This window comes from Varroa destructor, unplaced genomic scaffold (assembly GCF_002443255.2).
Source record: "Varroa destructor unplaced genomic scaffold, Vdes_3.0 BEIS01000006.1, whole genome shotgun sequence".
Lineage (NCBI taxonomy): Eukaryota > Metazoa > Arthropoda > Arachnida > Mesostigmata > Varroidae > Varroa > Varroa destructor.
Window position 1 is genome coordinate 20479922 of NW_019211459.1, and position 23665 is coordinate 20503586.

Consider the following 23665-nt stretch of genomic DNA (forward strand, 5'->3'; position numbering starts at 1 on the left):
CTACAATTCTTAATTTAACCGCTGCTTTTCTGTCGGAAAACAACTATCCGATACATTTCAAACTTTTCTGGTTGTATAGTTATGCCTCGATATATAATCCAAGCGTGATTAGTCTTTTTGCAAGCAGCCTTATGTAACTAATACTAACAACGGAACAACAGTCCCACAAAATAAGGAGTCCCAATAGCAGAAAATGCATATTAAGCGACGCGGCAACTCTGCGAGTTAGCGGGCGCTAAACTCTCATTGAACTGTAGCACTTCGCGCATGCGTAACAGTTTTGCCCCTGCCCTCCTCATCCTCAGCTTTCTCGGCCATCGCTGCTTTTATCTTCCCGCTAAATGCTAGTAGTTCCGGCACCTCGAAACATAATATAGCCGCCGATATCCAGTGGGGACCCAGACCCGGGTCATCACTTGCCAACACACTTGTGGACAGCGCATTTTCCGTTGGGGACCTGTTTTTTGGATGAGCGCAGCAAAGTGTAGGAGAGACACGGCAAGGTTCGAACCCTGAAAGGAAATGCTTGCAAATATCGAAGGAATGGCAGTAATTTAAGCAGAACGTGGACACGGCATACTGATTTCACGCCGGTTTAGACGTTCGGTCTGATGCGGCTTACCAGTTGAATTAAATTAGCAGCGTTTCTTTGTCCTACACGTCCCGATTAAGGCACGCGTGAATTGATGCTTGGAGGAGAGGGTCTAGTTTAGAATAGTTTTCAGAATTTCTGAACCGAGTCAATGAACTGTGAACTATAGTGACGTGTATGATTACGACGTCAAGGTAGGCGACGACAAGTGCGTCGTGTGTTCGGGTCGGAGTTGTAATAACTCTTTGTTCGTGAGTGTTTCGGAGCAAAAAAGTACGTGGCCGTCCGCCACGATGCACTCCGAAGAGATAATGGCCCTTGGGGATATTTCAGCTGTAAACTCGACGAATTCAATCGATGGAAACGCGAGTGATACGGGGCCTAATTACATTCTTGTGCACCCAGGCGTCAACGGGCCTCCACTAGTTTACGCGATGCCATTGTATGGCTACGCTATGCCTCCGTTGATGATTCTGACAATTGTTGCCAACACGTTTGTCGCAGTCGTACTGTCACAGCGTCATATGATCACGCCGACCAATATTGTTCTGTTAGCGATGGCCGTATGCGACATGTTAGCTCTTACCTTTCCCGCGCCTTGGTTTTTCTATCTGTACACGATGGGCAATTACCACTTAGCTCTTGGTCCATCCTCCTTATGTATTGCTTACCAAACCATGTGCGAAGTGCTTCCTAATGCGTTTCGCACAACTTCTATTTGGTTAACAGTGTTACTCGCGGTACAACGATACATTTACATCTGTCACCCCACAACGGCTCGAACCTTGTGCACAGTTCCGAACGTGTCGAAGACGATTGCGCTTATTACAGCTCTGGCCTTTGGCCATATGATACCAAAGTTTTTTGATGAGATCTTCTACGACGTCGTACTACCGATGGACGGCAAGGCGACAACGGTGTGTGCTCGGAAGATGGCACGTTGGTTAATTCTCTTCACCCCAGATGTCTTCTACAACGTGTACTATACGTTCAAGGTAAGTTAATGGAGACAAACAAGCATTTGCAGTAATCGACCTGTTGCGCTGATGACTTTACGTATAGGTAGAAATCCGCCATTCGTGATGGGCACTTCATAACCTGCGTGGCAACAAACATGGCCAAGGGTTGTGTTTGGACAATATAAATACTGTTTATGCAATATATTTCTCGAGGCAATATACTTTTGCGTTGCACGACGAGCACATGGTACAATCGATACGTCTAATATTCGTTCAAACTTGTATTTCCCCTTACGCAATCCTTAACTCTCTATTGCATTCTAGTTAGCTAGCTGTTTTCATTTACCTTGGAGATAATCATGACAACAAGGGAAACGCTCCATCAGAAGATACGTTAGACTTTTTCTTTCCCTCTCCTTCATTTCTTCTATTTTCAGTGCTATACAGTGGCCAGACACGCACGGCAATTTGCGATAAACGTTGCCGTCGGCCTATCTCATAAACTGTCTATCCACGCTGTCCTCAGTTACGTGTCGTTAGTCGGTCAGCCAGTGCATAATGTGCGAGCCATTGAGAATCAGGAGGGGGCAGACAAAAGCTAGGGCAAAACAGAGGGACAGATGGCGTAAAAACTCGACGGTAGAAACTTGAAAGCGTAAAAGTGCTATGTGAAAACTTCATTAATCTTGCGTAGTAACTTGAGCCAAGCGGTCGAAGTGTCATAGTTATTACTTCTAGATACGAGCTAACATTAAGTAAGAAATAAAAGATCAGCTCGTTTTCGTTTATTATAGAGTGTTCTCTTCCACGCATTAAATTGGAAAAGTACTACGTTTTCAAAGGGAATAGCCGAGGCATTTCGCTGTTTGCTGCCAACCAACCTTGAATAGAACAGTCTCAATATTATATTATATAATATTCGCTCAAGAGGAGTATCTAACCAATTCAATATGCCATTATTTTATCTAGCACTCGTAGACCGTTAGTTACGTTTGCAGCATTATTTATTTCCTTCTCGATTATTATATTTTAGATGCATTTCCTTCCTTCCTTCCTTCCTCCCTCCCTCCCTCCCTATATATGTATATATATATATATATATATATATAGTACATTGTGGAACGCTGAACCATTACTTTTGATAATTTATCTAATATCATCCCTAAGTGTTAAATCGAATCTGGCCAACGACACTTATTCCACAATGCGTGTAAACAGAGAAATATAGTATTGGTAGATCGCTTTATTTTGATTCGTGCATTAGTTCATGTATGCCAAACATTTACCTAACTTCACAGTGTTTTTTTTCCAATGTTAGATGGTATTCGTCAACCTGGTTCCCTGTATCGTGTTGGTTGCCCTTAATATTCTATTGTTCCGTGCCCTTCGCCGAGCCAAGGAAAACAAGAAGAAGCTACAGGAGAAAAACAAACAGGTATAATGTAATAATAAGCAATTAACTGATTTCAATATTTTATCAAGTGTGACCTTGGTAAAATGTTATGCTACCAATTGTCTGAGCTCTATGCATCACGTCATTCGTCTCACTTTGAAGGAACAAACTCCCGCATGCATGCATTTCCAAACCCATTTGGAATAGGTAAATGGGCCGCTGCATACACTGGCTAGGTTCTATTGCCCAAAACCATATGCACGCGGCTTTGGGCAGAGGCCCAAGTCGCAGAATTGTAACTTTCAACCTTTTCATAGAACAACCAGATCGCACTGTTGGTCGAATCACACGTGCCTTCTGTAGTTTGTACAACAATGACCAGTAAGCTCCAGGTAGGGAGTGTTCCGGTCTGTCTTGATGCTTAAGGGGTCACCTCGATGTGCGCACTTATTTAAGTTACAGGATTCGTACGTTAAACAGTCTCAATTCCCGCCGAAGGACAATGGGTCTTTCGAAGTGCCGTTCTCCCAACTTACATGCACGAACTGTGATCGAACTTCTAATTTAACTTTAAATTCATTATACTAGTTTTGTCAGTGTGTCGGAGTGCGTATGCGATGCACAGCGAAGTCGGTATGGCAGATATCTGTTCATTAACTAGAGGAATACAAGTTGGCTACCGGTTAATCGAGAAATCCGCATAGCTTGTCAGAATATATCACAGGCCGTTGTCGTGATCGTTGTTAATACTGACAAAGGAAATGGGCTAGATTCATTACCCGTTTAATCTACCGTAATGCTATCCGTAAGAGAAGAGCAATGTGTCTAATGGACTCTATTCACGCAGCTCTCATCTAATTTCTTACTTACGATGTACTGACCTGGAAACAGTCCTATCGTCGCCGTTAGCAGTGACACCGCGAGATGATTTCTAAAAGCATGCTTACCAATTGATGATTTCACATGAGGATCTGTTATCGGTAGCTGAATCTTAAACATCTTAAGGTATTGAGTTGAGGACCTATGACTGTCCTTTGTTTAAATCTATCTTGACCCTTTATCTGTACCCTTGACGGCCAGAATCGGTACCGTCTAAAGTCTTCAATTTACGCCTCGTCCTATTGAAGAGCCCTAGCAGCATTCTATAAAAACGATGCCTTTATCGCAAACTAATAAATAGTCGCTCTCTGGATATTCCTGCTAGCACGGCACTTTTACAATTGAGTTTTCAGACTGTTGTTTTCCGGTTCGCCATAGTTCAGAGATAGCCGACGATAACCTAAAACGATGCCAGAGAGCGTCCGAGTATACAGTTTTAAAACTACTTAGTGTAAAATTCACTTCTTATTATAATTAATACCTATAATAATATTGTTAATAATTGTTATTATGATTTGACAGTATAAACTATACGGAAATGTTTTGCAAGTGTTCATGTCCTGATTGGACAGGGTCTTCACTATGTGCCCCTAATGTGGTCCTGTCTTCGATCGAGCACCCTCACTACAAGGACGAAGTATGTCGTCTAGTTTAGCAAAAAGATGCGCTACGTTTTATTCTCTTCGTCGAAAGATATATTCATGATGTTAACAAGCGTTTAGTTTCAATGAATCACCATAGCCAACACTCAAAATATGTCGTACTATACTTACGCGCGATCTTAGAAGCTAAACTAACCTAACCTGACCCTCGTTGTTTGGGATGGGTCTAACTCATTGAGTTGGCTACAAAACATAAAGTGCAGTGTATAGCCTTCGCACATGAATCACTCACCATGCACTCTTCATCTTCACATCATCATTTTATTTATTAGAACACTGACTTCATGTTAGTAGGCAACCGAAGTCATCGTAGTGATCGGAGTTACTATCACACGTCAAGGTGCGATATAGATGTATACAGTATTGGTCCTGGGGGCAGAGGTCATATTAGAAATCTTGCCAGAGAGAAATAACACAGTTCCACTAAGTCATGGAATCCTATCCACAACGGCTCTAAGGGGCACCATCATTAGCTACTGGACCCTATCCCTCAGAGTTGTTCTATATCTTCTATATTTTAGATATATCATTATTAATTTCATTTAACTGTCGATTGTCCTGTGTTATGTTTATCGGTTTTCCATTGCTTATATATAACCATGGTATCTTTGGACGATAATAAGCTGACTCGACAACAGTCTTTTGTGTACCTTCTAATTATACTCGATGGGCCTAGCCCAAGTATTGTCTATCGACGTGTATTGCACGTACAACGTAATACAGCACAAAAAGCGCAGGCGCCTTTCAGGACCGTTGAAGGCACGCGCGTTTCTTTATGATAAGCTATGCTAAGTTAGTACGTACTTATGACGCTAGTAACACGGATTGCTCTTCTTTGTTGTACTTCAGGCAAGCAAACGAAGTCGTGATTCTCAAAGCACAACACTGATGCTAATTGTCGTCGTCACCGTGTTCCTTGCTACCGAAATCCCTTTGACAAGCGTTCTATTCGTGCATGCGTTACATAACAATGCGGTATGATTACTTTTACAATGATAATATTTATAGAAACGATTATTATCATTAGCTAAGTATAAGGCGTACCGTGATAGGGCGAAGAAGAATATTTTTGTCCTCCGTTGTCCTTCGTTTGGCTTCCTCAGAGATATTTTTTTATTTGTTAAGAATATTTATAAATTAAATCTATCACTTGGTTATTTAGTCAGTAGATGTTTATATAGTTATATTCTTGGTTTAAATATATACTTAAACGAATTTGGCTTACGTGAACGAATGCTCCAGAGAATATCGTACGCTAATATTGTTATTTTCTTGTAAAAGTGTGCCAGTGTATTTCTCTAGTTCAAGACAGAGGTCAAAATGATTCATACGACCTTGTAGTAGACGCAGCAAAATGCTCTAAGGATCCTCGATCGTATCAAAAACCTAAACGAACACTCGAGCTCCCGGTAAATGAAGTCTAGACTGAAGCACATAGAATATTGACGATAACATAATGTAACGGTGTCGTCGTTTCTATCCTTGCCTTCCTTATTTCACTATGTTTAGGTGATCTCTGTGGACTACGGCGTCTTGAATACTGTGGTAACCTTTGTTAACTTCTCATTAATGATGAGTTACCCCCTCAACTTCGCCATCTATTGCGGGATGAGCAAACAGTTCCGGAACACTTTTCGGGAGCTCTTCATCACGGGCTGGTTGCGTGGATCCGGGGAGCTTAGTAAAGCCCAGTTGATGAACACGCTCGAAACAACCATATAGATCAAGCCTTGCGATTTTCCCGTTCCAAGCAAAAGAAAAAACGATGTCTTCAGGCCAAAAGCTGTTCATATGGGTTTCATTCGCAGTCTATCCTAGCCTTGTAACACGAATATTACTTAACTAAGGTAAAATGCGAGAGGCAGGTAGATGTGTGCCTTAATTATGGATCTAGCCAAGTGAAATTGCCATCTAGGGGGTAGCTTCCTCGTTTCGAGACGGCTGACTCAATGCACTGGGGGGAGTTTAATGCGACTCCAACCATCCATGATCGACAACTGACCGTTACCCGCAAAGCCAAAATCGAAAGTTCCTTAGCTCGATAAGAAGTTGGACATATACTAATGAATTACGCCAATAATGAAATACAATCTGTCCTATTAAAAATATCATCTTATATAATTTCGTATGAGATACGTTTTCGATTAATCATTGAGCTGAAGCCTGCGGCTGAATTTCATCATAACAGATAACACTCCAATCGTTCCCTTGCATACATATGTAAATACACACATATACTAATTATAAAATTATCTACATAACAACTTTAATATAATTGCTATTAGTATTGCTTCAGTAATGTTTACATCTTAACATATTGCTAATTGAGGATGACAGGGATGCCGTAGCAATGTCAAGTTAAAAAAAGGCTCGAGTGAAAAAAGTATTGAATACTTCGGTCACGGAAAAACGTGCGTCGGCCAGAGTAATTAAGTGCTTTATTAATAGTCGGAGAGTATTAGTGCTAGTTTAACCCTTAATTAACGTTTTCCAACGATTGTAACACAAAGAACGCGCGTAAATTACTACTAAATCAAAATTGATTGCCAGTGCTGATCTGAGCGACCGCGGGACGAGTACCATATGGTCGATCAGTAGCATGGAACTCTAGCCATTGGGATACGTATGCCTGGTAGCACGAACTTAACACACGGGCCATGCGTGATAGAAATGTAACTAAGTGACGCCGTTCTGCATAAACGTTCTATCTTTAGTTCGAGTTTCGAAATTGTCCTATGGACAAAGACGAGTCTTCTGTTAGGTGATTTCAGGATTACTTCATAAATAATAGTTAATTGACGCGACCAATAAGTGTATAAAGGGTATACCTTAAATATGATGTATTTTTGCACTTTGTCTGTGCCAATTTACTTAAAATCGAAATAATGCCGCTAAGAGAAAGCTGGTCACAATGAGAGAGAGCGACCGACCGGTCCTATTGTATTTTATAGGGCATTGTACTGTATAACCATTAGATCGACAAAGGACAATATGGGAAAGAAAGCACTATTATATTATGGCAGTCCTGACATCACGTCACTGTTGCTCTAGCACTGAACACACATGATGTTATATTTTTTCAGTTTTATATATATATATATACGTTCGAATAGCATAATCCTCTCACTTGTGCTACTTTAGGACACTCTTTATTAAGGACAACTCCGATTTTTCCCTATCAGTTGCAGGAAATGATTTCACTGACCAACATCGTAAGAAACGTCAAAAGGTCAGTACCCACTGGACCTGGGAATACTTGATTTCACTTTTTTATCAGCTTGCCACTATAATTATTAGTAAACAATGTGTAAGTAGAAAGAGTTACACTTTGGCTAATGAAATTCTGGTTTCTGTGATCTGTGCCAAAAATACTTATTTTTTTTTTCTATCTATTTCAAAGAACTAAAACGTTATCGCTGTTATCTGAAGGTATGTGATGTGAAATCAGATATCACAACGGTGCAGCCTCTATACTCCCATAAGGAAAATGGGGACCGTTATTGGTTAGTAACGCGCGTAGATGCGGCATGATTAGTGTTTTCTTCAGAAATTATGTGAGGACAATAACTGTGCTCTTCCTTGTTCTGTGGGCCTGTAAAGTAGCTCCTGGCGATTTCCTAAATTAAATAAACAAAGTACGGATTATGTTTGTTGTTGCAAGACGATATGCTGAGTCTTAGCTGATCAACATTCATTCCGTAACTGTCAGGCTTTAGGACGTTGTTTGCAACATGCTTACGGATTTGCAAAAAAATGCTATCGTTTACCCGTGCTTTGTTATGAAATTTTTGATGAAGCGGTGCTGTACGGTCACGGCACGATCTAAGTAGTTCGGTATGGACATAATTAGGCGATACGCTCTCAAATATTTGTGGAAATCAATCGTCGTTTTTCTTTCCTAGCCCCCTAATCCGACCGGCGAAACAATGTAAATCGTCTAGCCGACCTGCGAAGGGTACGTCCAACGACACTTCACCCGCTGGTATTGGTAAATACCGCTTCCCTCTTCATGCGCTGCCCTGTTAACCGCTGTGAGCCGCAAAGGTTAGATACTGTTGGATTACGTGACAGGTAGATTTCCTGCAAGTCTTCATGATACGTTATCGTATTACGATGCATACAGTTGAAAGTAACAGCGTGAAAATACTGATATGAAATTAGTTCTGTGGACTAGAAGGCTCTTGTTTTGGTCATGCCATACTACAAATGCAAATTACATTAGACCAATATAAACTAAAATAGAAAAAAGGGAATCACCAACTATCAAAATAAACAGTAATATTTTTTAAAAACAACCCCGCTGTTTTGTCTCTAATTTACATATGCCGATCATCGTTTCACCTTCTCGTCTTGTTTCAGACTCGATGTATCGCACGGATGCCGCTAGAAAAATGTTTTAGACTAAACAGAAGAATACAGAAACTTACTTTTTGCATAGAAACTTGCTCTGGCTAAATATCAGCCCGCTCTTCAAACTGAAGACACACCGTCAAACCCTTATTTTCGGAGAAGTTGCTTTATTGTTTCCAATCGCTGCATTATACCGTAATACCAATAGCAGGCCGAAGGCTCGCTCGTTGTGACATCTAAATTATTGGCTGCTACTAATTGGGCCTTTAAAGCACAGGTAGTGCTGGTTGCGCCCGTACCTGAAACAGATGTAAGCAAGTGATTTTAACAGATATCACTTGTGAAGAACACAAATATCATTTAGGCTTGCTTTTTTCGCGCCTTATCGCAAAGAAGAGATTTTTTCTGTTCTATTCGAAAAAATATTTTCGATAAATAACTAAATTCTGGAGTGGATTAAGTGCCGTGTATATATATATATATATATATATATATATATATATACACGGTACTCTAAAAATCTCCGGTTAACTTGAAAGGGTCACTTCACAGTTTCAAGGTCGTATATCTGTGTATGTATATTTGCCTACAATACACATTTATCAAGTGACTTTTGCCCACGTATATTAGATGTGTCATATAGGTCACTCAAGCAACTAGTGATTTGGGTTTTTTCCAAACAAAAAATGTTTGTTCTGGCGTCGATGTAATGCTCCACGCAATAACATAGCCGCGCGATATACGTTTCAAAAACTTTAATCTGTAATGCTCTGACTTTGGTAAAAATTATCCAACTTGCATGTTTTGGCGTCATATAACTACTCACTATGGATAATCACGTTCACTTAACACAATTTAGAAGACTCATTCAATGAAGTTCTTCAATGCGCCGCTTCACCTTTCTAGCCCACTCTTGGTTTGATCGTTTGAATTATACGAGGATTCGTGCCAAATTTTACGATTATGATTTGCTTTATTTTTCGAAAACATATATCACTGGGCAGCCTCCTCCATCCTGCCATTCCCCTTATGCTTGTCCTCCTTTCTGCCACACGATGCGTAACTATCCTTTCTTTGACAACAGCGCATCCGTTGCCACAACAACGGTTGTGTCCTTCGGTACACAGGATTGTCGACCTGACTGAGCAGATATTTTGCGCGTTACCTCTCGCCTTCTCTGACGTGTATTCCAGCGTTGTAGCTGATAGTAAAAGTTTGCTAGCAACAGACCGTCTGCGTTATGTTGAGGACAATAACGGTTTTCTTTAAATTCCTCAAATGGAGGGTTATCTGCGGTATACTACAGTAACCTGCACTGGCTCAACGTATGATCACAGATTCGACTGAGCGCTGGGGCCCTCGGGGGGTATCGATGTATTGAAGCGGTGAGTAACCACTTTTTTCTGCAACTGACTTTACTGTGCCGTATTAGGAACGTTGGCCGACTGGCCTGCGATTGTCGAACCAGTGAGTCCAACTCGATTTATGTTCGTCAGATCCGCCTCTAAACATCGATCCAATCTCTACGGCTTTAGTGGCACTGTTCTGCGCCGTCCCCCCTTGCCCTCCCACCACCTGGTATTGCGTCACTCGACGCTGTTGTTTCTGAATAGAAGGTACTAGTCGTTGTAGTTGAATGCTTTTTTCTTCCGCTTCAAGTTCAATGACTACTGCTACTTACCGAATTCTACCTGTAATCCTTTTCTCTTCGGTTTGAGCGTTCAGCGTTAGCGACAAGTGGCGCCCAACGAATATCGAGCTGCAGTCCATTCACTTGCCTGGTCGATCATTATTCGGCGACGTCGTTGCTTGTTCCTTGTTTGTCGCTCCGAAAACCACCGATAGTGGCACTAGTAACCACAACAGCAGAAGCAGCGGCCACTCCAGTCAAACTACTCACTATAGGAGGCTTCCATAGACGACCTCCTCTCCCGCCGATATCGACGTGTGGAACCCACAACGGTGGTGACGGCGGACGTCGCATCGGCGCTCCAACTGCTCCAAAATCACCGTCGCTTCTGCCGCCATCAAGCGTCGTCCCCAACGTCAGACGCAACGAAGACAAGCAGAACAACAGGAGTCAAAGCAGAAACGGTTACCACAACAATAATAATAACGACGACACTGACGCGAACGCGAACAGCGGTAACAAACGCAGCGAAGGTGTCCACATCAGAAGCATTCTCCTGACGACCATTTCTTCGACTCGGATTGGTGACGTTGAATCGCGATCCAAACTTCTTGGTTTAAGTGGTATTTGTCGTGGTGGTAAAAATAGTAGTGAATGCAGCGGTGCTCGGCAAAATCTAGTATTCTGAACGATCTCGAGATCGAACCCACCAGCTTTGCTTACAGTCGACGGTAGCAGAACTCAATCAGGGAGCGAGTCGATCAGTTCTGATAAATTCGAAACGATGGACAGAGTTTCCGTATCCTCCGTGAGGCCGCCGGATCGCTACCCGCGACCAACTTGCCTTTTGGTTGCGTCGGGGTGGATGGCGTTTATATCATCATTGGTATTACTTGTTGCATACGCCGCACCTTACTGGCTTGAGTCGTACTGGGAAACGCGGTCCGAGACCCAGTTCATACGACTGGGCTTGTGGGAGGTATGCTTCAATCGGTACATGCATCCACCGTATCAGTATGATGAAGTGTTTGATGGTTGTCACTGGATACATGGTTACTATTACCAAAACATCAGAGATTGGCTCATGCCAGGTACGTATGGTTGTATTCGTGATAATTGGTTTGTATGAAAGGGTAATTGAATCTATGTTTATTATATATATATATATATATATATATATAAGGAGATCGTATTGAGGTACGGGATTGAACGGTTCAGAAGTAGCATTAAAGTCAGTCCAAATCTATATATTTTAAATGTTTCTATGCATAGCTCTGCTATGGTCTAAGAAACAAAGCCATTTCTGAAATGATCGCCAATAATAGGAATTTCAGAACGAGTTCTTAATCACAGATACAATGCCGCAAACTTAGTCTTCTCCTAAGCACCAGTCATCAATATCCCTATCGATTCGATAGGTTACCTTAGTCTATCCATTGGCGAAAGCAGATACTCTGTCGAACATGGTTCACTGCATCTCTCACATAGGCCTTGGTAGCATGTTGATGGAAGCACCTCATCAGCTGCAATAAACATTTGACCAAACAAGAAAAACGCTACATTATCCCAGATCAGCGCAAAAATCCTGGCCTTACTCTGATTCCCTTATAGTCTTATAATAACCATTGTTTTCATAAAACGAGAGAATCTAAGCATTTGAAGTCGTTATACATACAACCGTATTGCAGTAATCGTACTCGGTAATTTCTGCAATACGGCGACACCGATGTAGATCTCTTCTGAATACTTTTTGCCTGCTACGAAAACGGACGGTATCCCTTTGTTCGCAATTAGACGATCGCTTAAACGGCATTATTGAAGTTTAGCATGAGACGGGACGAGACACTGGTAAATTCGTAACCTGTACATTATAATAATAATAATGTGTTTAATGTATACACAGCATGCACCTAGCTCAATGTGATAAAATGTACCTAGGTTTTTAGGTTGTATTACAATACAGAGAGGTTACTTAAAAAAAAAACAAAGTTTTTGTTACAGACAGGTGTGTAGGCTACAGAGTCATACACAGGACAAGCCAGCCAGGACAATGTGGCATCATTAAGTTCAAAAAACGAGTACCTAGAAAAGTTCAATGTCAGGAACCATACTGCGTCTTCTCGTACGATGTATGTGAGATGTTTTCCAGTCACTGTTTAAAAGGAAACGCAGGACACCTTAGATCTGGCTTACGATTAAAGACGATTGTTTTTTTAGAATGTAGTTGATCCTTAAAACTAGCACCGGCTACACACTATTAAAGTAAATGGGAAGTTGTGAGATACAGAAAATTGCCTCGTGACACACTATTGAGGGGAAAACGTCGTCTCGATCCAGAATGAATACGAAATGATTGTATAGTTTTTTAAGTGAGGGGGTACAATACCAACTATAAGGTAACTTCTTATTTAACTTAAATGTACGGTAACCTTGTCTAATTTTTAAAAATAACTTTTAGATAGACAACGAATCAATGCATTCAGGTATATGTGCCGAAGAGAACCTTGGGAAGCTTACTCACCTATCTAAGTAAATAAGCCTTCTTGCGACAAATAATAATAACATCGATTTTTTTTAAAATTGACCTTTATTATATTTCTAAGACTGCACTAATCTAGTTGAATTTCTATTTGGAATACTTCTTTGTTCCAAAAAAAAATAGGACGGCATTTTGAACGTCTGTTCATTGGTCTTTCAGACGCACGTACGAACGCTAAAAAGGTGATTGCATCTGAAACAACAAACCTGAACTCCACTCAAAAAAATAATTTCCCTAGCATGGGTTTCTCGTTCCTGTTGAGTAAATACTGGCGAATTGGCCTTGTTCAAACAGACAACCAAGATACCAATAAACGAAAAACTAAAACACGTTTAGCATAACACTTCCTTAGCTTAGCTGAACATTCAGTCGATATATTTACAATGCATTTAAATATTATAAATATATTGATTCTATATGAAGTTGTATCCAGATTGGCGCCTTTATCTGAAAGGTGTAGATCTACCTCAATAAACGCCAAGTAGCCATATGAAACTATACTACACAGCCATTGGTTGTGATAGGTCCTTTGCGGAAGGTCCGATGGAAATAATGAGAGTCTCAAGACAACTTTTTCCTGGGCTCGTAGGGCTTGGCATGCCCATTGCAAAAGCGTGGGTTTGGTGCAGGATCACGACTCCGAACTATGAGCACGTTTGCTACGACAATGCTGCCAACCTGGCTAGACCTCTATTTCTTACAACAATTATCGTAGTTCTATTAATCCAGTCAGAAATGTTACGCCAGTGAATTAACCTGCCCGCGACTACCTGTCCGGTTGGTATCGACGCGTGACCCGATGGCTGATCGTGATCTATGGCGTCACAAACACAAGATCCATTGACCGTCATTGAACTGTCGACTGCATAGCGTTCGCATTGTTGGCACCTCCCATTTACGACAGACTGATTGATCCGTGACGTTTGGTTAGGGAACGGATTTTTTAAGGAAACGCTCACGTAAACTGCTTGTACGTAATTACGTACGAAAAAGCTCATGCAAATTGACTCAAGTAGAACTATTAGTGAATCTCTTTCGTTATGTTGCCGTCGCTAGATATCGAACGCTCGCTATCGCTGCGAACTAGAGAGCGGACTGTTGGGGCGCAACGTCAACACTGAAGTAAGTGATCGGGTGTAAACTTGCCTACCGATATACCTGAGGGGCTCAAATATAGTCGCGCGCTAGTCGTCAATCGTAGGACCGCTTCTGGCGTACAGGAATCTTATATAATTAGCACTATTCCTATTATTATTATTATAAGAAAATGCGCATCACGGTCCAATATTACATTATTAATACGTTCTACATTGTTAAAATTGTAGTATGTTTATACTTAGAATAACGTATTTCGGCAAGGATAATCTGTGTTCAAAGTTAAATCATCCTTAAATTCCCGTCCCGGATGTATAGGAGGCGTATCCTAACAATAAAATGGAATTATTAGGCCGACTAAAAGTTAAAAATGCTCTTTTTTTCTTTATTTCGTCCATAGGCTGGTTTATGTTTACGCAAGCGATGCTGACACTTGGTCTCATGTTTGAATTGACAGCGTTAATCGTTCTAAGTATACTTCTAATGAGATACCTTTTGCGATACGAGATCGTCATCCTGACAGCGGCCTTCGTCCTCGAGGCACTCACCGCCCTGTTGCTGTTTCTCGGTAGGCTTTATATATATATTTTTGCTATTTGATAGATTAGTAACTGATTGCGCATTTAGTCAGTTGATACTACGACAGCTGAGTGTACAACGGTACTGTTACTCAGAGCTTGTCAGAACATATGTCGAGAATGTTTTGGTGTTCAACAATTACGACTCGCCTGGTTTGGCGCAGACAAATTTCCGCTAGTACCTAGAAAAAATAGATTACTAGTATACTTTATACTACATAAGCTAGTCATTATGTGGCAAAGTTTGACGCAGCAATCATGCCATGTCAACTCTGGCCTGTGTCTTTCGTTTGCATCAAAGAGGGGCGCGTTCCGTCTCCATAGTTATCTCGCTTACATTATCTCAATTACAACTACCGCAATGAAATCGGGTCATTAGGTAGGTTTGATTGTGATCCTCAAGCTGGCTCGGTACTTGCCAAGGTTATCGCTCATCGTTTAAACGATCCTCGTGTAGTATGTTTGTATGTAGAGATAGATAACGTAATGCTTAATTCACTGTTAATTACCAACGTCTCTTTCATCTTGTTAAACTTTAAGCCTTGGTGGCGATACCATTTAACAGAAACAGGTTCCTTGTACTATTATTCGCACGAGCCATCTGTGTACATGGTCACAGTATGAAACGTGCGATACGTTGTTTTGGTAAGACGACACAACGAAATAGCAGTAAATATAACATACGCTCGCTTTGAATACGACATCGAAACATCCGTTAGAATAAAACTGTTGTATGACGCATGGAAAAGGCCATTATACCCATGTTATTTCGTGTGGATTTTCATTTTAGGTGTTTCAGTCTTCGGGGGTATGGCCTTTAGCAGATATTGGCTGCTGTATCCGAACTTTAATCATCTGGGCTGGGGCTACGCATTTGCCGTAATCGCCATGTTTTTCCATGCATTCACGGCGTGTATGCTACTAAAGGAAGCGTTCAACTCAAAAGAACGTCGGAGAAGGGACAACAATCTCGTATACAATATGCAGCCCCGTGGGGAGCCTATGAGGTAATCAACTATTTTTTTGTTGATAAGTTCATTCACCAAGAGATTTACGATCAGAGACTACTCAGTACAAAGTTGATTCGTCGTCCTGCGATTGGGATGGACGTAGGCAAGGCGGTGCATTCGGTAGCTGGCTCTAAGGTATGAGACATCAACCGCTGGCTGGTAGGGTATCGATAACTGAATCAGAGCTTTTCAAGGTGTATGATCGAACTGCTAAAACAGGCTGATGGGATAGTATAGACATGTACATTGGAATAACCCAGGCAAGTATGTGGGTTTACTAAACCAACTGGTTGAGGAGCTGCATGAGAAAAGGTGCCCTAGAGCAGTAACGATTGCTTCAATAGAAGAAAATTGCAGTGACCTTGGGTTGAGGACGGGTAGCCGTGAACTTACTCTGGGTTAGATGAGGAAATGTTAAGTGTTTATGCTCGATATAGATTCCGCACGAGAACTAGATCTAAAATAGTAGGCTTGCATGTTCGGGTTGGTAAAAAAGGGTTGATGTGTGTTTCAATATATAGTCACCTCGCTGATCGGTGCCCGTCCTCGATGTAATCATTAAGCGATTCTAAATCAAGTAAACAATATAGGTGTATCTGCACGCTCTAAAAATTAACTCTTAACGTTTCAGAGTTACTGTTGTCTAATAAACAAAAGGTGTAAGGTACGCTAAATGTCGGATACTTTTTAAATTGTTAATATAATGTATACATTGATATCCATTTATCAGACCAACAGTAATGTAAAATGAAGATATTTAATTTTTCTAGAAATGCTCATATAACCAGATATAAAGGCTTTATTTAGATTTCTAATTGCAGAGCTGATTTCAAATGTCCTGTGCTAGATTCTTATTGCACCTTTATATATAATACGTGTTAATGTTATTATGAGCCATTCAGTTTATTGAAAAGGACACACAAAAAAGGCTGGCCTAACTTTGACCCCTGCACCAGCTCGGATGGTCATGGCATTCAGTTGAAATCAAATCTACCGATATCTGGCTTAGCAAGTATGCCTGCACAACGTTTTTTGACCTGTTACCTAATCAACGCCGTCGATACTAATTTTACAGGTATTAAGCCAAGAAACAACTACGAAACAGGAGACAAGAAGCTTACTACGGCCTTTAACTGTCGTCAATGGAAACACAACATAAGGTGCACACACGTGCACAAGAATAAGCGGCGAATCCATATTTTGCCGGTACAAAATTACAAACAGCCCCGGCCAAGGCTAAGGAACAAACATGAAAATAATTTTCCCAGCCAACTTTCAGGACTATTGTCCTTTTTTCAATTGACAATTTAACACAACGACGTTGCCGACTTTTATATGTGAAGTATTTTATAATCACATTATAGTACACATTTTTTTAAAAATGACCATTTAACATGAAAGCTGTTGACGACTGAGTAAATACTCTAGTAGTACAATACAAGTTTACCTTGGTAGCAGCGAGACGCCTTTAAAAAAGACAAGATCACTTCTCTTATTTATAAGGTCTACCGAAAACAAATAGCAAACCGGTTACGTAGAGTGGGTCAGTGATTAAGACAATCCAGAATTTTACACTAGTTGGAAATATTGAAATGTCTTCCGCCAAATGCGTATTACCGATACTTAAAAGTAGGGTCGAATTAGACAATAAGTCATCCTAAGCGGCTATCTCCATTGCAACAAAAAACAATAACAACCAAAATTTACCACGACGTAAATATATACATCAATATTGCTAAAACTAGCCGTGTGTGATTGTTTCGCCCGTCCTCACAGCACTGTAGTACATGAAAGCTCTCATGTGACCGGGACCCTTCGACGAGGCCATGGCATACTAGCCGTGGTAAGCATGGCTATCAATTATCTTGAAAACGGGCATGGAAAAACATGAGCGCCCACCTTGTATTATGCAGACCCAAGTAAGCCCGCTTTCAAGAACCCTTGCTGATGCAAACGTCTCTTAGGCATGCCTCGTTTTACATCATAGAAATCAGCCCGTAAATCATAGTGATGACATAAACCAGCTCTACTAGTGGTAATTCATTATTTTTGGCATAACCGTATTATGTACGTTTATTTATATATTATGTCAACTAGTCTTATAGCAGCAACCCGAGAATATGGTGTCGAATACCCCTTCCTTCTTTTACCTATAGGATTTAATTAAAATTAGGTGAGTAATACTAGTTCGAGTTTTCTTACCCGTGGAATTTCGTATCCTATTGACCATTATGTGCCTCTGAAATCTTCGAACAAAATGTGTGCGACCCGATAGCACTTACTCAACGATACAGTGCCGTGTTGTGTACAACTGAAGCTGAAATGACGAGGCACCGTCCGAAGCGCGAAGATATGAGGGGTGCGACCTCTAACAATATGCATTTATTGTGTTGTATGAGTGAATAACATAACCGGATTAATCCCGTCGTTGCCACGCTGAGCTGAAGAAAACGTGTTCACAGAAAATACAATATTCTCTCATCTAACACGCTGGCAGGCCGTAAACGTTTTGGGGAACGTCGCAGCATGGATAGATGTATCTATTTCTATCGCACTTTAGTTTTTGGTTTAGTATTAAATATACATCTAAGCAGACAGTCGTGATAAGTGAAAATGGCATAGTAATATAGAGTTTATATTCCACAGTGGTAAAACAATGACTACAATTTTCAATCTTACATTGTACTACGGCCGCAAACAATTACATCTATACTTTTTACACTGGAACAGGGGGGGGGGTAACGATTGAAAAAGAAAGTGATACGAGGTGTCCTCTAAGGGATGGTGGCCTGTATCCGTTTGGAAATAGACGCACGAACGAACGACGAACGCGAAGAATAACATAATACACTTTGAGGCTCATTTTGAAGAATTAAAGCAAAAAGGGGTGTGGTTTTATATATGTTCTCATAATAGCGTTTTATATGGAAAAATGATTATTTTTCTTTTTTATTCAATATTTATCAACTTTATAAGAAGAAACTATTAATGTATTCTTATACATCGTTCGCATACAAAGCAGCTATATATTTATATATATACACACAGTGGCAAGAAATGGAAAAATCGGCCGATTTGATGCAAATGGCGAGGATGACTGCAAATATACGAGCATCTATTTCATAAGTAGATGAAATGTTGATTGATCATTACTGGAAACCTCTACTTAAAATATTGCAGGAAGAAATCTATAAGATGCGCACTTCCTGCATAACGTCATGTAAACAAGAAATTCGTCTTTTTGCAGTCGATACGAGTATTTTGAGCTAGATTAGGATATCAGATAAACCATGAAGGCCAAGAATGGTGCATTGATAAAAAAAAAAAAAAAAACAAAAAAATGCGTCAGAAAGACTGAACCAGTAGTAGTTGCGCACAGCCTTGATACTGCAGAGGGAAAAAATATTAAAAAGGATATGCATTGTACACTTGACGAATCTATTCTAGACCTGTGAACGAGGAAATTTAGAATAAAAAACAACGAGAATCGAACGCTCGATGTTCTCTATCTTTTGCCAGTAATATAGGGACCAAGGGCTAGATCAATGTTCCACCCGACATCCTCTATCAGGGTGATCAAATTGTCTGTAATATATAACGTGAGTCATTGTTATTTGTAAGTTTCGTCCGTATTGACAGAATAAATTCTGTCACGTGACGGTGTAAAAGTGACCAACAAACTAAGAAACACGCGAAGTAATCTAGATTCAGACGTAGACACGCTTCATTTCATATTGAGATTCAACCGTCCCCGAGAATGCTCAGTAACGATAGATAATGCTTAGCGACGTAAGATACGGGACATTTGCACCAAAGCTTTAGTTGCCCACTATTTTTCCACAGTTGACAAACACCCCTATTGAGGCCAGATATACTCTACAGCAGAAATACATCCACGATACGTTACATATCGCTGGCTCGTTTCTGTTCATCAATAACATGTTTTAGATGGTCAAAACGTCTTCGGTTGAAACAACAGCAGACACTATTCATCCACCTCGGATACTTCCAGCATAGGAGTAAAGCATTAGAAGTAAACCTAATTGGAAGTTACGTCATTTTTTACATATCCAGTGCTGAGCTGTATGGATTAGATATGCCCTCTGTATTCAATAATAATCCTAGAGATAATCTGAGATGCGAAAGTTGTGAGCGACTGGAAATTTTTTTTAGCAAAATCCATGCAACTACAGACCTTGTAGCGTACTCAGACGGACCAACTGGCTAATAAGTTTCAACATTATCAAAATGCTATATAGAATTATCTTTTGAAATCAGTATGCTTTAGGAAACCATTATCCGATATTTCTCTAATAGTAAACCGTAACGTAATGCATTCTACCATTCTGCACGAAGCACATATGTAGCCAAAACCTTTCCAAAGGTGCGGGAAGCTGATGATACCGAAAACGGGTCACTGACGATCATCACAGCGCTCACGTTTGATACCATCCTGTAATTGCCTAACCCCGGTTCGATCAGCTGCTGTATTTTTATAAGTGGCGAACACCGGTAACTTTGATAATTCGAGTGTAAACCCGAAATTTCCATTTTGCAATTCGATGTGACTGCCCAAAATGTAACTACTACTGATATATCAAACTATTAATATAACATAATAAAAAAAAACACACGCGCCTTCGATATGTGACTGTTCGACGTCTTCTGGCATTAGCTGATCCCAGGAACTTTTCTGTTACAGTGAAGACGACTTCGTGTGCCTAATAACAGCGGTAGAGAACGACACACGAGCTCCAAAATTCTATTGTTCCCAGCTCACAAAATCGTCACTAGGCACGTAGAAGGACTCTAGCTTTTTGGTGGGTGAACCCCCACCGTTACCACCGTTTATATTACCCCGAATCGTGTTCACGTAATCGATGACTGATACATTGGAATCGCTAACAGTTATTTCCAACTGTGAAGGCAAGCCCAATCTCGGGGAGCTAGATCTAGGTTTCATTGCATCGATACAAAGTGCGCGAGGCACGGCAGCGAACTGGCCTCCACTCGGGCTGAGGATCGACACACGGAATACGCCTGGGCAACGCTTTGTAGACTGTTCCCAAAGAGGACAAAGAGACATTAGACAAGAGCTGGATACGTAAAAGTGACCTCCCTGTTTCTAGCAAAGTCCTGTGTGTGGCTGCAGCGGCCAAGTTTGGCCTGGAGCACTCGCAGAACTGCTTTCTCATTTATTTGTATTCGTTTCGAGTGCAATATAAACTCCGACACGATAAGCGGCCGACCATGGGTAAAAAGTTTAATTCGAAAGTATTTTTTGTTGCTGTTCCAGACGAACAATTCACGAACGTATGCATATGCCCTATACTTTTCAATACTTTAGCTAGCTGATGATCGCAGGTCGCTTTTTCTTCTTCTTCTTCTTCTTCTTCTTCTTCTTGTTTGTGTTATTATTATCATCACCATAATTATCCCTATAATAAAGACGCTAGCGTATGAAGGGACTTCTCAATTAAGGCGCACTCATTCGTCTTTGCAGACTCGCCGCTCGTAATCTGCGGTCAGATTTTGCCATTACGCAATGTGTGAATACGCCGGCGTCTCTAAATCTGCGCTTATTTACCTGGAAAGATAACGACTGGCTACGATAACGATTGACTTAATATTGTTGGGTTCTATAAACTGGCCGTTTGCAGCGATAGTATACGATTTCCGCGGTCTCTAGCCTAAATAATCACCAGGTGAGAGGGATACCGAAAACGTAGGCGGCACAAGCTAGTCGGAGAATTTTCCAAAAGTTCAAAACGTAAACGCCAATCTATAGCAGACAGCGTAACTCAGACGCTATAAACAGATAGAATGTTACCCACAGACGTTCTCCGATGCCTAATTTTCCAAGAGAATGTAGATTATACAACCTTATCAAATACAGTCATAACAAGATTGACGTTAAAATAAGTTGAGTAAGTTGATTAATTTTAACTTCTGCTATCACGGTCATTCATCTGTTCATGTGCCTTATGTAAATCGGCCTAAATTGGCAAACTGGCAGCATCCCATATGATAATCCAGGCGGCTAATTTGATGGGCTTCGTTAGGCAAAAGATAATATATTGGGTATCTTCGAATTCAATCCATCGTCAAGTGCGTTCGAAAATATCTTATAAAATTAAATTGAAAATTCTATTTATAGTATAAATGTACTTACTTACGGAGCGTTTTACAGATGACGGAACTTTTTATTCTCCGGGGGAATATGGTTGCTACTAGTTACGTTTATCAGAACCAGGCTAACTGCCGGCATGGCTCGTAAGTTTAGGCTGTATGTTCATACAGGCAAGCGAAGGGGACTATGACCTGTATTTACTGTGTGGCATACATACCGTGAGGGAAAACTTACTTGAACTGCCCATTGTAAGTCATTTGTAAACTCAAACAGAGAAAAGAGGTCTTTAAGACATAATACAAATGAGATTTTCGTAGGTACTTAGTACTAACTGCCACTAAAACTTGTTCCTAATAAAAAGAAGATAACTTAAATTTCTAATAGTGGCTAGCCAATTGACTCGCGTACCATGGCATTCTCTATTTTAGGCAAAACACGCCAATGTGCGAACTTTCGTGCCTTTTAATTGGCCCTAAAAACTAATCCTGTTTGATTCACAAGGCTTCGTTCGTCGAAATCTATTCTGATTGTTGAGACTGCATATTGAACAAAAAGGACTTGCCCCATCTCTGCCAATAATTATCATGTAGGATTAGGGACAACGGCGTAGAATGTTTCGCTCTTCTTCCAGCTCCGCACCTAGGCGCAAGCTGAGGAAACGTAATCCCGATGTTTGATTTCCCCATCCACATGCAGAACTTGTTTCAGAGACCTCTAATATAAATATGCCCTTTACGACCGCTCATTAGTAACTGAAGCGTTGGCATCTGTGAGAATCGTCAACAATAGTTCAGAAGATAGCTGGACTGCTCCCCTCACAACAGTTGTCACAAAAGACAAGAGTATTTACCTAACACATCATACTTAGCCTACCATATGCGGAGCCATTCTAAGCACACTGTACGTATTTACACTGACGATGTTTAACCTTCCATAGCAGAAATATACCTATGTAAATCTACAAAATGATCATCTCCTAGGTGTTTGGCCGGTGCGAGCTTTCCAGCCACCTTCGTGAGCCCATAAATACGCCTGACGGCCCGTTCCAACCGTCGAAAACCCCGTTCATCACGCCACTGAGATCTATGCAGCGGAGCTGATGAATCCGACAATTTGTACGGGTACTCATTCGTCGACGAAACGAAAAATGCCAAAGTCAGCTGAGCGTGTGCGTGTTGTTATCGAACTATCGTCTGTGTGTATCATTTATATTGTTGACAATATCAGCCATTCATCAGAGACGTCCTGTGTTTCGTATTCTGCCGAACGCTCACTGAAGATTACGCACGATTTCGTCTCTGAGTTGCCATGTAATCGTAGAGCCGAACTTATAGGAAATGTTCTTTTGTTATGGAAAAACAACGATGTGGAACATATGTAGGAAAGCTTAACTTTGGATAGAACGGCGAGTTGCTTTAGAGTGTTTATCTAGCACGCTGACAGCGAGCGCAGCAAACAACGGATCCATGTTGTAGTATCATGACACTCTGGCGACAGGTATCATAAATTTACTCAGAAATCTATTCAAGTGAAGCAAAGCTTTGTGCCGTTAACGCCACACACTGAAGCAGCCATTCACCTCTGATCAATAAATTCATCTCACTCGTCGCCTTCTAGATTTGACTGTGCAACGTAGTCTTTTTGCCAGCTAGCTAGCTAGCTAGCTAGCTACGTACCTCAGACAATCATACTTAGAAAAAAAAGGCGCAATATTTCAAAAAACAAATTGGTCCGAATAGAAGCCTACGCAGCGGCCCTCCAGTTGGCCACCAAACACTAAAACACCAGTGTATACTGCCATTAATTACCACAGTTATACACGGCATTTTTGTAGTGGTTCATTGTCTG

At 40.9% G+C, this 23665-nt stretch overlaps 2 protein-coding genes and 1 long non-coding RNA gene across 9 annotated transcripts; 2 read left to right on the forward strand and 1 right to left on the reverse strand.

Moving 5' to 3' along the window:
* Positions 1-311: 311 nt before the first annotated feature.
* On the forward strand, positions 312-14601 carry LOC111252647 (sex peptide receptor-like). Of its 4 annotated transcripts, XR_015330474.1 has the most exons (6): positions 315-1587; positions 2870-2986; positions 5335-5460; positions 5995-6332; positions 7668-7714; positions 14500-14591. XR_015330474.1 is itself a non-coding variant. In XM_086993296.1 (5 exons), exons 1-5 carry the CDS (start codon positions 886-888, stop codon positions 8509-8511), a joined length of 1116 nt encoding a protein of 371 aa, XP_086849422.1. In that variant the 5' UTR covers positions 312-885; the 3' UTR covers positions 8512-8780. The 4 variants fall into 4 exon arrangements, 2 of the variants coding, with proteins under 2 accessions (XP_086849422.1, XP_022666601.2); XM_086993296.1 differs by lacking the exons at positions 5995-6332; positions 14500-14591 and adding an exon at positions 8388-8780 and having other exon boundaries at positions 312-1587; XR_015330473.1 differs by having other exon boundaries at positions 5995-7714; positions 14500-14601.
* Positions 4722-9801, reverse strand: LOC147754974 (uncharacterized). 2 transcript variants are annotated; one of them, XR_015330481.1, is made up of 3 exons: positions 9662-9801; positions 8913-9134; positions 4722-8573 (listed from the first exon to the last, which is right to left on the reverse strand). It is a non-coding gene; the product is annotated as an uncharacterized LOC147754974 (long non-coding RNA). The 2 variants fall into 2 exon arrangements; XR_015330480.1 differs by having other exon boundaries at positions 4722-9134.
* pck (Claudin superfamily protein pickel) lies at positions 11250-19179 on the forward strand. 3 transcript variants are annotated; one of them, XM_086993303.1, is made up of 5 exons: positions 11250-11556; positions 14500-14667; positions 15468-15684; positions 16319-16351; positions 16763-19179. In XM_086993303.1, exons 1-4 carry the CDS (start codon positions 11250-11252, stop codon positions 16332-16334), a joined length of 708 nt encoding a protein of 235 aa, XP_086849429.1. In that variant the 3' UTR covers positions 16335-16351; positions 16763-19179. The 3 variants fall into 3 exon arrangements, 2 of the variants coding, with proteins under 2 accessions (XP_086849429.1, XP_022668839.1); XR_002674717.2 differs by lacking the exon at positions 16319-16351 and having other exon boundaries at positions 15468-15822; XM_022813104.2 differs by lacking the exon at positions 16319-16351.
* The last annotated feature ends 4486 nt before the right edge of the window (positions 19180-23665 follow it).

Excerpts from the sequence above, each read along its gene's own strand:
- LOC111252647 (XM_022810866.2), top strand. The coding sequence starts at position 886 with ATGCACTCCGAAGAGATAATGGCCCTTGGGGATATTTCAGCTGTAAAC. Across the intron at positions 2,987-5,334 it reads TACAGGAGAAAAACAAACAG|GCAAGCAAACGAAGTCGTGA; the intron begins GTATAATGTAAT and ends GTTGTACTTCAG. Across the intron at positions 5,461-5,994 it reads ATGCGTTACATAACAATGCG|GTGATCTCTGTGGACTACGG; the intron begins GTATGATTACTT and ends CACTATGTTTAG.
- pck (XM_086993303.1), top strand. The coding sequence starts at position 11,250 with ATGGACAGAGTTTCCGTATCCTCCGTGAGGCCGCCGGATCGCTACCCG. Across the intron at positions 11,557-14,499 it reads CAGAGATTGGCTCATGCCAG|GCTGGTTTATGTTTACGCAA; the intron begins GTACGTATGGTT and ends TTTCGTCCATAG. Across the intron at positions 14,668-15,467 it reads CGCCCTGTTGCTGTTTCTCG|GTGTTTCAGTCTTCGGGGGT; the intron begins GTAGGCTTTATA and ends TTTTCATTTTAG.